The 14,227-nt window shown below is 35.9% G+C and overlaps 1 protein-coding gene across 1 annotated transcript in view; it reads left to right on the forward strand.

The window, feature by feature from the left end:
- The first annotated feature begins 250 nt into the window (after positions 1-250).
- Positions 251-14,227, forward strand: part of LOC101556715 (probable ATP-dependent RNA helicase DDX60) — a 93,524-nt gene continuing 79,547 nt past the window's right edge. The window contains exons 1-6 of the mRNA XM_055139058.1: positions 251-270; positions 5,814-5,912; positions 6,247-6,307; positions 7,754-7,943; positions 8,134-8,475; positions 9,860-9,976. Of these exons, the coding sequence (XP_054995033.1) occupies positions 5,882-5,912; positions 6,247-6,307; positions 7,754-7,943; positions 8,134-8,475; positions 9,860-9,976 (741 nt within the window). The 5' untranslated portion in view covers positions 251-270; positions 5,814-5,881. The remainder of the gene's footprint in view (positions 271-5,813; positions 5,913-6,246; positions 6,308-7,753; positions 7,944-8,133; positions 8,476-9,859; positions 9,977-14,227) is intronic.

A 14,227-nucleotide genomic window follows, 5' to 3' on the forward strand; every position in this document is an offset into this window, starting at 1 on the left:
TGTGATGGTAATTTTTTTTTTCGTTTTGTTTTGGGCATGGCTGTCCTCTGAGGCTGCTCCCAAGCACCATGGAGTCTCTTTCCATGGTGCTCGGGATACTGGGAATGAGAGGGCGGGGTGTGGCCGGGATTGAACTAGGATACATCAGTCCTCTGACCCTGCAGTGATAAGTTTAGTGGTTTTGTTTTTTTCAGATATTACTTACACGTTAAAGAGAAGGTATTCCTGGTCAAGAGGCGTTACTAAATTCCTATTGCTGTATAACAAAAGGTCGGTACATAAAGGCAATAAACGTGATTAGTCTAGTTTCCATGGGTTATTTAATCAGACACAAGGTCACCAACATAGGCGGCATCTCACTGGGTTGGAGTGAAGGCGTCCCCTGGGACTGGCTCCATCTCAGCTGTGGGTGGCTCATTCACATTGTTGCAAGAATTCCTTGCAGTTATGGGATTGATTGAGGACTTGGAGGGTTACTTTGAGCCTCTGGATTCCACTTGAAGTCCCTCACATTACAACTTGCTGCTGTGTGGCTGAAAAAGCAGCAGGTGAATGATTTCCTTATGCAGTGATAGTGGAGAGGGGGGATTTCTCTATCCTCTAGGTGCTTCTGGTTCTGGTGAATTAATGAAATTGACATCAGATTAATAGAAGAAGATAAATTGAGCTACATACATGCATGTCCCAGAGGCATTGAGGAAAATGGGGCCCAGATTCTAGCTAAGGAATGGGATAAGGGTTTGGGCCTTGGAGAACAGGAGAGGAACATATTCAATGAAGAGTAAGTGCCCTAGAACGAGATCTTTGCCTTGCCAATAGAAAGCTTTTTCTGAAAGCAGTTATTTCTGGTCAAAACCATGATTCTGGTCAAGATCTCAAATTGTCATTTTCCTTGGTAAAAGGTAATAGTAACAGTTTCTCGTGACTAAGCTACATGTTCGTGCTATGTTACAATGAAGATCAAATTGTAAGTTAATTTTGGTAGAGATCATCTCATTCCATTAACTTTACAGGTTCATAGCCATGGAGATGAGCATGGTTATCTGTGAGGCCATTTTATAATTTTTCCCACCACTGGTCAGTTGTTCTTGGACATTGTTTCAGGAATTCAACTTCCTCCATCAGTGGCTCTGCCATTCCCTCAGACGTGATGTTCATTGCATTTGGGGTGATTCTCCTTCAAGAAACCTGTGATACCTGCTATCCTCCTTTTTTTCTGTGTCTTCCTTTATTTCCTTCTTTCCTTTTTAAGCTTGCTAAATGCAGAATCTAAGGATCAGAATCTAAAATCAGAATATAAGTTTCTGACATGCTATGACTGAATGCTACATCTTTGAATTTATTGTTCTGTTCATACTCTTTTATTTGATAAGGTAAGATTCTTGGCTTTGTTTTGTAGAAATTATGGTATTTCTGCTGATACTATTTTCGTATGTTTTTCTAAATATCTTGTAGATTAGGTGCTACTACTTGGGTTTTAATCAAATTCAAGTTCAACATTTTTATAGGGGAAGCAGTAGGGTGACATATTTGAACAATGGTGCAGTTGTCCTGTTTGGAACCAAAAATTCACCATTACATTTTCTTCTCTATGTATTAGCTGATTATTTTCAGCTAGTAGAAATGAAGCTTCTCTATTTTATCTTTTATGAAAAATGAAATTAGCACTCATCTTTTTTTAATTTTATGAAAAGTTTCATAGGAAATTTTGGATACTGGGGAGACTTGAACTTAAAAGAAAAATTGGAATAGCTTCTGAATTCCAGAATTCCTTATTTTTCACATTATGATTTCTTCTTTAGCTGTCTTTTCCTGCTATGAAAAGTAAATTTAGTATGTGCTGACCTTCCCCCCACCATTCATTCCTTTCTGAACCTGCTGTTTTACATTGTCAGGTTTTCTAGTAACTTAAAGCGTTTTACAACTTCAGTTATTTATTTAACTCTATATTGTGTCAAAACATAGACAGAAATTACAAAATTACACAGTGTATCATCAGTGCTTTTGCCTTTAGCTACTCACATGGGATGGCTGACTTCATTTTTTTGTAGTAAATCTCTGTTTTTTTATTCTTGGAGTGCTGTAGTTTTAGCAAGAATGTCTGAGTTCCCTCACTCTTTTTTTAGTTTTGTTTTGTTTTTGGGTCACACCTGGTGGCATTCAAGGCTTACTTCTTACTCTGTGTTTGGGATCACTTTTGGAGGACCATACATGGTGCTGGGGATAGGATACAGGTCAAAACAAGTGCCCAACTTACTCTCTAGCCCCAAGAGTGTTTGAGTTCTGTGTGGTGTTATCTTTTGTCATTATTCATGCTGAGAGCTTTGGAAAATGTCTGGTCTAAATGTTTTGTCTTTTTTGTTTTGTTTTGTTTTGGGGGCCACACATGGCAATATTCAGGGCCTATTTCTGGTGGGTTTCTGAAGACCATATAGGATGTTGTGTATTGAACCCCATTTGGGGTCCTAAATGTGTCTGTCTTTAGCTCTGGTCTATTAGATTATTTTATTTCTTTAAAATAACTATATTACCCTGGGGCCAGAGCAATAGTACAGCACAGGACCTTTGCCTTGCATGTTGCTGACCTGGGTTCAATTCCTGGCATCCCATATTCCACATGGTTGCTTGAGCACAACCAGGAGTGATCCCTGAGCACTGCTGGGGGTGGCCCCCAAACCAAGAGAAAAAAATATATTTAAATATTTTTGATATTTTCACTACTACCCTATTTTTATATATTAATGCTCTGACTAATCTAGATGATGTACAACTTTAAATCTAACTTTTATATTTATTATTTTTCCACTTTACATCTTTTCATGGTTTTGCTTGCCCTTTAAGAAATTTAATGAATTTAAACCCTTTACTATAATCAAATATTAACATGCATATTTTATTTTTTGTGCATTTTGCTTCCCCCCCGAAATGACATTTTAATTTTTTCTAGGTATTTGCAGATACCTCCTCATAATGACCTATTATTTCATTAGATAATATCACTGTAATTTTTGAGAATTTTTATTAGAGCTTCTGAAAGGTCTATATTCTGTTACTAAATTATATTTTTCTTCTAATTTCTTATTTTTGATTGTCTCCCACCCACAAATGCCAAGAGATTTTAATTTGTTTATATATCTTTGTCAGTATTTACTATAGTAAGTCGCTAGTTCATTTTCTCTAATGTTCCTCTCCCTTAAATATAAATGAACTGACCGAAGGATGGTGAATTCTGTGTGTATGTTAAGACAGGTATAACAGAAACAGTTCCATAGGGCAAAGCATGGCTGTGTGTTAGAACATGTACATGCCTAGTCAATGAGAGAATAGCCAGCGGGCAATGGACTCCCTGAATCATCATATTTAGAACATTGATGAAAATTTGTAGTGTTTTCAGCAGGTATGCATTGTTAGTTGCTGTTATTTAATTGGAAGATGTGTTTTTTTTTGCATACTTCATATGTGTCAGCAAACTCAGTATTGATACAGAATGAATGCTTGCTCTATTAATCTTGAAAAAAGACAAGAGTACCTGAGTGAGCATGAGACTATAATTTTTCTCTATCTTCATTGTTACCTAAATATCCAAGCAGCAGTAATTTCTTATTTCTTTATACTTACTGATTTTTAAAAATTTATTTATTTATTTTTTGTAATGGATCCCCGTGAGGTACAGTTACAGACTTACAAACTTTCATGGTTACATTTCAGTCATACAATGTTCAAGTACCCATCCCCAGTGCCCATTCTCTACCACCAATGATCCCAGTGTGCCTTTCCCCACCCTCACCTCATCCCCCCACCCTGCCCGACTTCTGTGGCAGAGCATACCCTTTTGTTCTGTCTCTCATTTTGGGTGTTGTGGTTTGCAATAGAAGTATCGAGTGGCTATCATACTCACTGATTTTTTTTATAAACACATAGATCCAGGAATTATTATTTAATAATACCAGCATGTGCCTCACCATATATTCTTTAATATACAATGTGCTGATTTATAATACACCAAAAATTTCTATCTCTTTATCTCTCTATATGCTTAGCACCACCACTGTTACTAGCATCAATCATCTTTTATCTAAATTTCACAGCCCTAACATACCATATGCATATCCAAGGGACATTGCACCTGCTTTCTTTGACAAAATGCACGAGTGATGATTCTTTTGATTTCTGGTAGTTCTTTATTAGTTGGCAGGCCCTTTAGTCTTTTATCTTTATCTTGTTATTTATTGAAATATATTTATTACCTATATATACTCTTTTTATGTTTACATAAAATATGTATGTGATAAACATTGATGGGATATATTTAATGATATTAGGCGCCCACAAAACTGAATATTAAGACTTTTCTCATCCACACTGTTGTCTCTTTCTGTCCAAGTAAATTTGTCTACACATAGAACTTGACTTACCATATATAATATGGAAACTCTCATATAATCTAGATCTAACCCAGACTTTGTGTTTGACTTCTTGATCTGTATATGTAGTACTTATGTCACATATCCTGTGGTAAAAGTAGAACTAGAAAGCAAGTTAAATTCAGATTGAGTGCAAGGGAACCCATGTTTTTTGTTCTCTGAAATATGGCCTTGTTCTTAGCTTTCCTGCATGGGGAATGGTCTAGTCTTGCACCAAATCCCATTGTATTATGTAGCATCTGTCCTTCCTGACGACACTCATTCTTCCCTTATCTCTGCCTGCTTCTAATCCATTACCAAGTTGTATCACACTCATTCCCTTAATGTACTTCAAATAAATTCACATCTCTATTTTATTAGCCCAAACTATCATTAATTTATCACTGTATCACTGTATCACTGTCATCCCGTTGTTTTTTGATTTACTCGAGCAGGCACCCAGTAGCGTCTCTATTACACTCAGCCCTTAGATTTTATCAGCCCCTCCTTACTTGTCTTCCCTAACGATTGGAGGCTCTTTCAGGGTCAGGAGAATGAGACCTATTGTCTCATATTTTTGGCATATTGAATACGCCATGGGTAGCTTGCCAGGCGTGTGGATGGGATATTATTCTCAGTAGCTTTCCGGGCTCTCTGAGAGGTATGTATATATCTATTACTGTATTTAGGATATGAATACACCACGGGGAAGCTTGCCAGGCTCTCCCGAGTGGGCAGTAGACTCTCTGTAGCTTGTCAGGTTCTCCAAGAGGGAGAAACAGGCTATTAGATGCCACGCTTCATTAAACTATACTTCATTAAATTACTATCACTGTTCTTCTGAACACTAGTTTTCTCTATACTAACCAGAACTTTCCTCCTAGCCTATACTCTGTATGATGATATTGCAAAATTCGAAGTCAGGAAGAATACTGTTCTCCAAATGGACTTTAAGATGAAGAGAGTATTCTGTAACATGCCCCTCCCCCCACACTCTGTATGCTTTTATATCTCTTATTAAACAGCTAGTTTTCTATCCCAGTTGACTTCTTTTCATGGTCTCATTCTTTTGATTCTGGTATTTCTTTTCCTGCCTAAATTACTATATCCTCATACTTGATTTGGGTTAATTAAATCTTTTCTAGTTTTACAAACTCATCTTTAGGAAAATTTTCTCTGACCTCTTTGAATTAGTCAATTTACAATTTCCCATTGTTTACGTTATTACATGACTATTATTTGTCTTTCAAAATAGATTTTGAAATTTCACATGAACAGAAAAAAATTGACTTCTGTTTAGTCTTATATTTTGATTAGCATAAAATAGTATTGCATCTGTTTTTCAGCATGGAATAATCATTTAATATCTTTTGTTGATGGAATAAATTAATTTTATTTTTTTATTTATAGCACTGATATTTTCATTAGAGGTACTAAACCAAAGGATATTGGCTGTATTCAATATATTCTAGATCAAGATGAATAAACGGGCAATGATGAGAAGTGAAGGTGAGTTTAAATTTAAAGAGTTTATAGCTTATAAGGGGCCTAAAGAGATAGAATAGCAGGTAGGGCATTTGCCTTGCATGAATTTGACTGGGGTTCATTTCCCACGTCCCAGTCCCCAAAGCTTGCCAGGAGTGATTCCTGAGTGCAGAGCAAGGAGTAACCCCTGAGTACGGCCAGGTGCGGGCTCCAAACAACCAAAGGCCCTATAGCTTATAAAATAATGATTATGTAAATGACATGTTTAATGGCTTAAAATAATTATTACTTTTTTTCTCAAATAATAGCTCTTTGGGAAAGGACTGAAAATAATGAATTCTCATTCTCTTTGTTTTAGAATGCATGATGGTTTTTAAGGAAATAGAAAATTTAATTTTGAATCAAATGCCAAGAGCCGAGTGAGTATTATCATAGCAATGTATAAGACATAAAATTCTGTACCATAATTTTTGTACATCTGTTTGGCCTTTAAGTGATGTCTAAGGATATATACTAAGGTATAACAAGTATAATATATAATATCTAGAGTATATCAATATGTGTCTCTGACAATATCAGTATATATGATATAGCACACTTACATTCATAAATTTATATTTTTCAATGTATACTACAGATAAATAGATTTGTTTTCTAAATATACTTATGTAATTGTTCAACACTGAACACTTAGAGCTTTTTTGTGCTAATTGCTAGTAGTTTTTACTTGCCCACAATTGTCAATTACATTGTTTTGTAAAGTATTGGTTAAGAATGAAGGAATTATAATACATTCGTGTATTTGGAATATGGGTATTAAACTCCAGCACAATTCAGACTCTGCCATATGACTTTAGAGAATTTACTCTACCTGCTAAGTCTGTTTCTTATCTATAGAATAGAATGATCCTGCCCTCATTTATGAAGGATCTTCCTTCAAGTGGGTATATTGAAAAGTCTCAGCATAACTATTTACAATAGCCAGAATCTGGAAAAAACTCGAGTGCCCTAGAACAGATGACTGGTTAAAGAAACTTTGGTACATCTATACAATGGAATACTATGCAGCTGTTAGAAAAAATGAGGTCATGAACTGTGCATATAAGTGGATCAGCATGGAAAGTATCATGCAAAGTGAAATGAGTCAGGAAGAGAGAGACAGACATAGAAAGATTGCACTCATCTGTGGAATATAAAATAACAGAGTAGGAGACTAACACCCAAGAATAGTAGAAATAAGTACCAGGAGGTTGACTCCATGGCTTGGAATCTGGCCTCACATTCTGGGGAGAGGGCAGCTCAGATAGAGAAGGGAACACCAAGTAAAATGTGGTTGGAGGCCACGCGGGGGAAGGGTGATGTGTGCTGAATGTAGACTAGAGACTGAACACAATGGCCACTCAACACCTCTATTGCAAACCACAACACCTAATTAGTGAGAGAGAACAAAAGGGAATACCCTGCCACAGTGGCAGGGTGGGGTGGGGGGAGATGGGATTGGGGGTGTGGGAGGGATGCTGGGTTTATTGTTGGTGGAGAAATGGCACCGGTGAAGGGATGGGTTCTCGAACATTGTATGAGGGAAACATGAGCACGAAAACGTATAAATTTGTAACTGTACCCTCATGGTGATTCACTAATTAAAAAAGAAATAAATTTAAAAAAGAAGAAAAAAAACCTACTCAACTTTTAAAAAATTAAAAAAATTAAAAGTCTCAGCATAAAGTTGACATAAACCAATCACTGAGAAGATTCAACTATTCATCATGGAAATGAGATAATAGTAAATAATAACAATGCAACTGCATTATTTTTGAGATTTATTTAATCATTTGAACATTCTGTTTTATTTGTTTTTGTTTTAGATTTACAAGTTTATTCAATGATTTTATTGAATCTGAATTCTTTCTGATTGATGGAGATTCATTACTTGTCACATGTGTATGTGATATATCACTAAAGCCGGGGCAGACACTCCACTTCTTCTATCTGGTTGAACGTTATCTTGCAGATATTATTAGTAAAGGAGGGCAATTTGCCATAGTTTTCTTCAAGGTAACAGTTTTTTGCTTGAGTTATTTTCTAGGATTTTAGAAATAATTATAGAATTTCTTATTTATAGCATTTATTCCAAATTTAAATATATAATGCTTAGGAAATGAATGAATTTTATGCTATGTATTATCTTGCTACAAAGTGGCTATTTTAAAATAATATTTTAAAATATTTCTCTTCACCTTTACAGGAGGCTGAGTATGCCTATTTAAATTTTCCTGAACTTCTTTCTTTGAGAACTGCTTTGATTCTTCATCTGGAACGTAATACTACCCTTGATGTTCAAACTAACTTTTCTGGATGCTTATCACAAGAGTGGAAAACTTTCTTGGGTGATCGTGAGCCATATTTTGTCATAGTTGCAGATCAAGGCATAAACAATGAACAAACAAATCTTTTCAATGTTTTTATCATTTGTTCTTGGATAATGAACATCAATGCTGTACTTTCAACTGGACAAGAATCAAATGTTCTTCGACTTTATGCATATTTTATGACAAGTAATTTTCATGCTTTCAAGTTTTATTATGCAGTAAGTTATACCTAAAGGAAAATTCTTTCAAGATTTTAGTTTTTTAAATTATTTGACTTGGGTGCTGGAGTGATAGCACAGTGGGTAGGGCAGTTGCCTTGCACGTGGCTGACCCGGATTCAATTCCCAGCATCCCATATGGTCCCCTGAGCACTGCCAGGAGTAACTCCTGAGTGCAGAGTCAGGGGTAACCCCTGTGCATTGCCGGGTGTGACCCAAAAAGAAAACAAAATAAATTATTTGACTTAATTTCATTTCTGTTTAAAATAAAAATTATCGTAAATTTAACAGATGTATAGATAATTATATTAATAGTAGATTAAAATGCAGTATTTATTGAGGACTTATCACAAATAGCAGTGCTTTGTGCTTCTTTTTTTTTTTTTTTTTTTTTTTGCTTTTTGGGTCACAACCCAGCGATGCTCAGGGGTTACTCCTGGCTTTACACTCAGGAATTACCCCTGGCGGTGCTTGGGGGACCATATGGGGTGCCGGGGATTGAACCCGGGTCGGCCTGCTTTGTGCTTCTTAAAAATAATTTTATTTATTCACAAACTCAAAATGAAGGTATTAGTTCATCTGTGTTTTGCAGGTGAGTAGATAAATCTTTGATTGAAGAACTGCTTATTATTCACACGAAATGAACACTGAGACATGACTTTAAGAAACAGTCTGACTTTAGTACTTACATGCTTACTGTACTCTGTTCAAGTTATGACTGTCGGAAAAGCATAAAGATGGAGGCACAAGCTACTTCTGTCACTGGGTCATGTTAGTGAAATAATAGTTCTTATGGTGACTTTTTATGAAAACTTAATGGAAAAGCTTGATGACATCGGTTTATTTTTGCATACTAAATGTTAATAGAAGTTTAAAAGTACTTAGAATTAACTGTCATGATCTCATTTGTTTTGGACATATTTGACAATTACCATATTGTTTTCAGAAGTAAAAGTTTATTCTTTATACAAATACGTACAAATACGTTGTTTTTAATTCTCATTACTTTTAGTGAATTGTGTTTTTTAAAACAATTTTTGCATTGATTAGTATTTTTATTTTTCTAAGTTTATTTTATTTGAAAATAAAAAAATTCAGTGTAGCAACTTGTTACCTTCTTATGAGTCATTATTTTTCTTTTTAAAAACACCCCCTTGAGTTTCTATCCCACTTATCTGCTATCATTTAAACCAGTGTGACAATAACAGTTGGAATTGTTTAATATTTTTTTATTCTTTTAGAATAGTGTCACATCCCACTTGATATTTGGGGACATCCAGATGGTTGTCATGAAATTTGAGATGATGGTTTATCTTGTTTTAGTGAATACTTAAGTCATTAACCTATTTTAAACTCAGGCTGCTTACTGATTTTTCTTTTACAGAATCAAGAGAAGATTATAAATGCTTATATGACCCTGATTAAGAAATTACGATATTTTAGAGATTCAACATCACAGTCTGTTTTTAACAGTTTTAAATGGAAAGATATGATGGATGAGGTACTGAACTTATTTGAAATACCCTTTATTTAAATTGGATGAATTGTTTCATTATTTGAAAGGTAGCAGAACTTCATCAGTTTTCATATGCCTTTCACATACCTATATAGGATATCTTACACTTCTCTATATAGCAGTTATTTTCTTGTTATTGTACCTAATACATACACATATATTATGATATTTAGAATATAGTGCTCAATTTTAATTTTCTTATGTCTCTTTAGTTTTCTTTTTGGGTCACACAGGGGTTGCTCCTGGCTCATGCTCTCAGGAATTACTCCTGGCAGTGCTCGGGGGACCATATGGGCTGCTGCGAATCAAACCCAGGTTGGCCGCTTGCAAGGCAAACACCCTACCCACTATGCTATCGCTCCAGCAGCCCCTCTTATGTCTTTTTTTGTTGTTTGTTTTTGACCCAGACTTCGTTGTGCTCAAGGGTTACTGCTGACTCTGTGCTTGGAGATCTATCCTGCCAGGTCCAGCAGACCATATGGGGTGTCAGTAATTGAACCCCAGTCAGCCGTATATAGGGCATATGCTCTACCCACTGTACTATCACTTCGGCCCTTTTTATGCATATTTTAAAATCATGAATATGAATTTTGTTATTAAAAATAAACTAATGTTGTTGAACTATTTCTGTACTACATCTCACTTGATCAGTATTTGTTACTACTTCTCAATGTGGTTTGGAATTATTTGCTAGTATTTTGTTTAGACTTTTTTATTTGGGTGGGGGGTTTAATCTCAAGAGAAATTGCCAAGCTTTTTCACCATCTGGGGATAAGCAGAGGTGTAGGGGAGTGGTCCTTGAGACATTGGTGGAGGGCATGAGGCACTCTGCTGGTATGTGTGTGTTTGAACAATGTATGCAGGGAGCTACAATGTTTTCTTTAGAGTTTTTGCATCAGTAGGACTGGAGCGATAGTACAGTGGGTAGGGCGTTTGCCTTGCTTGCAGCCGACCCTGGTTCGATTCCGCCATCCCTCTCGGAGAGCCCAGCAAGCTACCGCGAGTATCCCGTCCATACGGCAGTCAGAGCCTGGCAAGCTACCTGTGGCGTATTCAATATGCCAAAAACAGTAACAACAAGTCTCACAATGGAGACATTACTGGTGCCCGCTCGAGCAAATCGATGAACAATGGGAAAATAGTGCTAGTGCTATGCTGTGAATGATACTTTTCTCTCCTTGTCTTTGAATGTGTTGCATGGACTTGATTAGGGATGTGTCCTTTGTGTTCATATCTCAGTGGGAGGAAGTATATGCTTGGGGTTGGGAGTTTGATTTTCCATATATCTCCCATCCACCCAGTAGGGGTGGCCACAGCTGCTGCTGACCCTAGCAGCCCTCCAGACTCTCAAACACCTAACTATCACATATGCAAAGCCAAGCATCTCCAGGAGTGACCCTATACCCTTCCCACAGTATGACTGGTGACATCTTCCCAACAAGATTAAAATGCTTTTCTTCTTTTTAACTGTTATGAGATAATTTATAGATCACTTAGGTGACTTGGTCTTAGAGATTTGATAGAATTCTGCTTGAAGTAATCTGGCATTGTGTTGTGCTATTTTAGGGTATGTGTGTGTATGTGTGAGGGGCGGGGGGAGATAGTTTCTTAATAAATTTCTCTAATTCTTCTATGGAAATTGATTTCTTTAAGCTCACTGCTTCTAGCAGAACAATTTGACTAAATTATTCTTATGAGGAAATTGCTTAATTTATACTTTAAGTTTTTTTCTCTCTTTTTTGTTCTTTCTTTTGTGTGTGTGTGTATGTGTGTGGGGGGGGGTGCAGTTACACCCAGAGGTGTTAAGGGCTTACTCCTAGCTCTGTGCTCAAGGATTTCTGCTGGCCGAATTCAGGAAATTATTTGGGGTGCTGGGAATTGAAGTGGGTCAGCCACCTGCTAGGCAAGTGACCTACCCACTGTATTATCATTCAAGACTCTCAGATTTATTTTCATAGTAGTTTTCAGAGTAGGTTTTTATGATTTACGTATTTTCTCTTGTTTTAATGATAACTTTGCCCATAATTTTTACTTTGTATACTTTTATTTTTGCCATTTTATTATATCACATGACTGTCTTTCTATTAAATTTTCCCAAAACTTTAGAATTTTGACTTATATATATTTTCTATTATATTTTTTCTTATATGTACTTTTAAAATTACTAAAATTCTGTCACTGTCTAACAATTACTATTTTCTTTGAACAGAATAATAAATATAAAAAGGTATAATATATATTTTAAAAAGATGGCTCCTGTTAGTTATATATTACAATTGTTAACTATTAGTTATACATTAAAATTGCTATTTTTTATTTTTTAAATTATATATGCCCAAAACAGTAACAATAAGTCTCACAATGAGAGATGTTACTGGTGCCCGCTCTAGCAAATCAATGAGCAATGGGATAACAGTGACAGTGATTATTTATGTGGACTGGAGTGATAGCACAGCAGGTAGGGTGTTTGCCTTGCACACAGCCAACCTGGGTTCGATTCCTCCGTCCCTTTCAGAGAGCCTAGCAAGCTACTGAGAGTATCCCGCCCGCACAGCAGAGTCTGCCAACCTACTCATGGCATATTTGATATGCCAAAAACAGTAACAACAAGTCTCACAATGGAGATGTTATTGGTGCCCACTTGAGCAAATCGATAAACAATGGGATGACAGCGTTACAACAGTGTTCCGATTAGTTATTTGTATGGTTTATTTGAGGAAGTTTCTATTCATCTTCACTTTCATTTTTGGATGGGTTGATTGGTTTTTACCTTGTTAAGGCACTTGGCTTTGGCAGATTCACAGCATCACATGGCTCCTGAGTATCTGTAGGTGTCGCCCTGGAGGACCCCTGAGCACTGCCAACTGGGTGGGCCTGGTGGTTCCCAGCAGGGGGCCCCAGCAGCCTATCCTTGTATCCTCACATTGAAACTCTGGCCTAGTTGGTTCAGAATTGCCAGGAGTGTGGCTCCTGGACCCCTGAGCACTGCTTAAGAGTTTTCTCCACTGCAAAAAAAAAAAAAAAGAAAAGAAGGATTCTTTCTTCATGTTTAGGTTTTAAATTCTTGTGTCAAAAATCATTTTTAAAAATTGTTTCTTTCTTCAGATCATATTTATTGCTCTAAATTGAACCGCTTTCTTTAATTGTGTCCTGTTCTTTAAAAAAATGTTGTTCACTGTGACTTACAATATTGCCACAACTTCCACCAGAGTGACTGCTTTTCTTCATCAATATCTCAGGGTCCATCCCTTTTACTCCCAACCCCCCATTTAATCTCGGTTCTCCCAATATATCTCTTTAAATTGATTTCCCTTTATATGTCATCTAATGCTCTATGTCCTACATTACTTAACATTCCTTTCCTCTAGTCTTTATTCTAGTCTACCTCAATACATTTTTTTGTAGTTCACATTTAATATAATATTTCTACTAATACCTAGTAATAGTTTTAGATTTATATCATTGTTGTCCCAACTGATTTCTTACCATTATGCTCTTCCTCCATTTCTTATATATTTCTTAAAAATCTCTCCCTCATAACCATATCTTGAGTTGGGAGAAGTATGATAGGAAAAGACAAGAGTTTACAAAGTTGAATGGTTATTTTTTCTTCCTCTCAGAAGGGTAATTTCCAGGGTCATTGTTCTGTCTTCTTAAGAAATTAAGCAGTTGTAATTTTGTGTCAAGTATCCCTGGGCATTGCTGGGTGTGGGCCTTAAGACCAAAACAAAACAAAATTTAAGGAAAAAAAAGCATCATCAGGATGTTGGTTATTATTTACAGTCTTTTACTTTCTATTCCTTGGAAGTCCCAAGGAACTATGCATTATGTATGTGTTTCAATGTTCATGAATGCATAATTGAATTTTAGGAAACTGTATAGGTGGAAATTAAAATATAATCGTGTCCCATGAGTTATTCAGTGACTCACATTAAAATTTATGGTGATTTAAATGTAACTAAGAGAAGTATAAAATCTATATTTTAGTATGTCATAGTTTTCTTATTTCTCTGAATAACTTTTATTTCATAATTATGCCATAATTGCTCATTATACAGGACAGCCATTATACAGGACAGCCATTACAGTGAGACGTACATGCATCTAGAGATATAAAGCTTTAACTCTAGAAATCCTATAATATTATAAACCAGTATATCACACTTTAAAAATATCTCTTTTTGTTCTGTTTATATAATTGTCTATATAATTGTGCACAACTGAGATGCTAGCATA

Source organism: Sorex araneus, chromosome 1, assembly GCF_027595985.1.
Source record: "Sorex araneus isolate mSorAra2 chromosome 1, mSorAra2.pri, whole genome shotgun sequence".
NCBI classification, from domain to species: domain Eukaryota; kingdom Metazoa; phylum Chordata; class Mammalia; order Eulipotyphla; family Soricidae; genus Sorex; species Sorex araneus.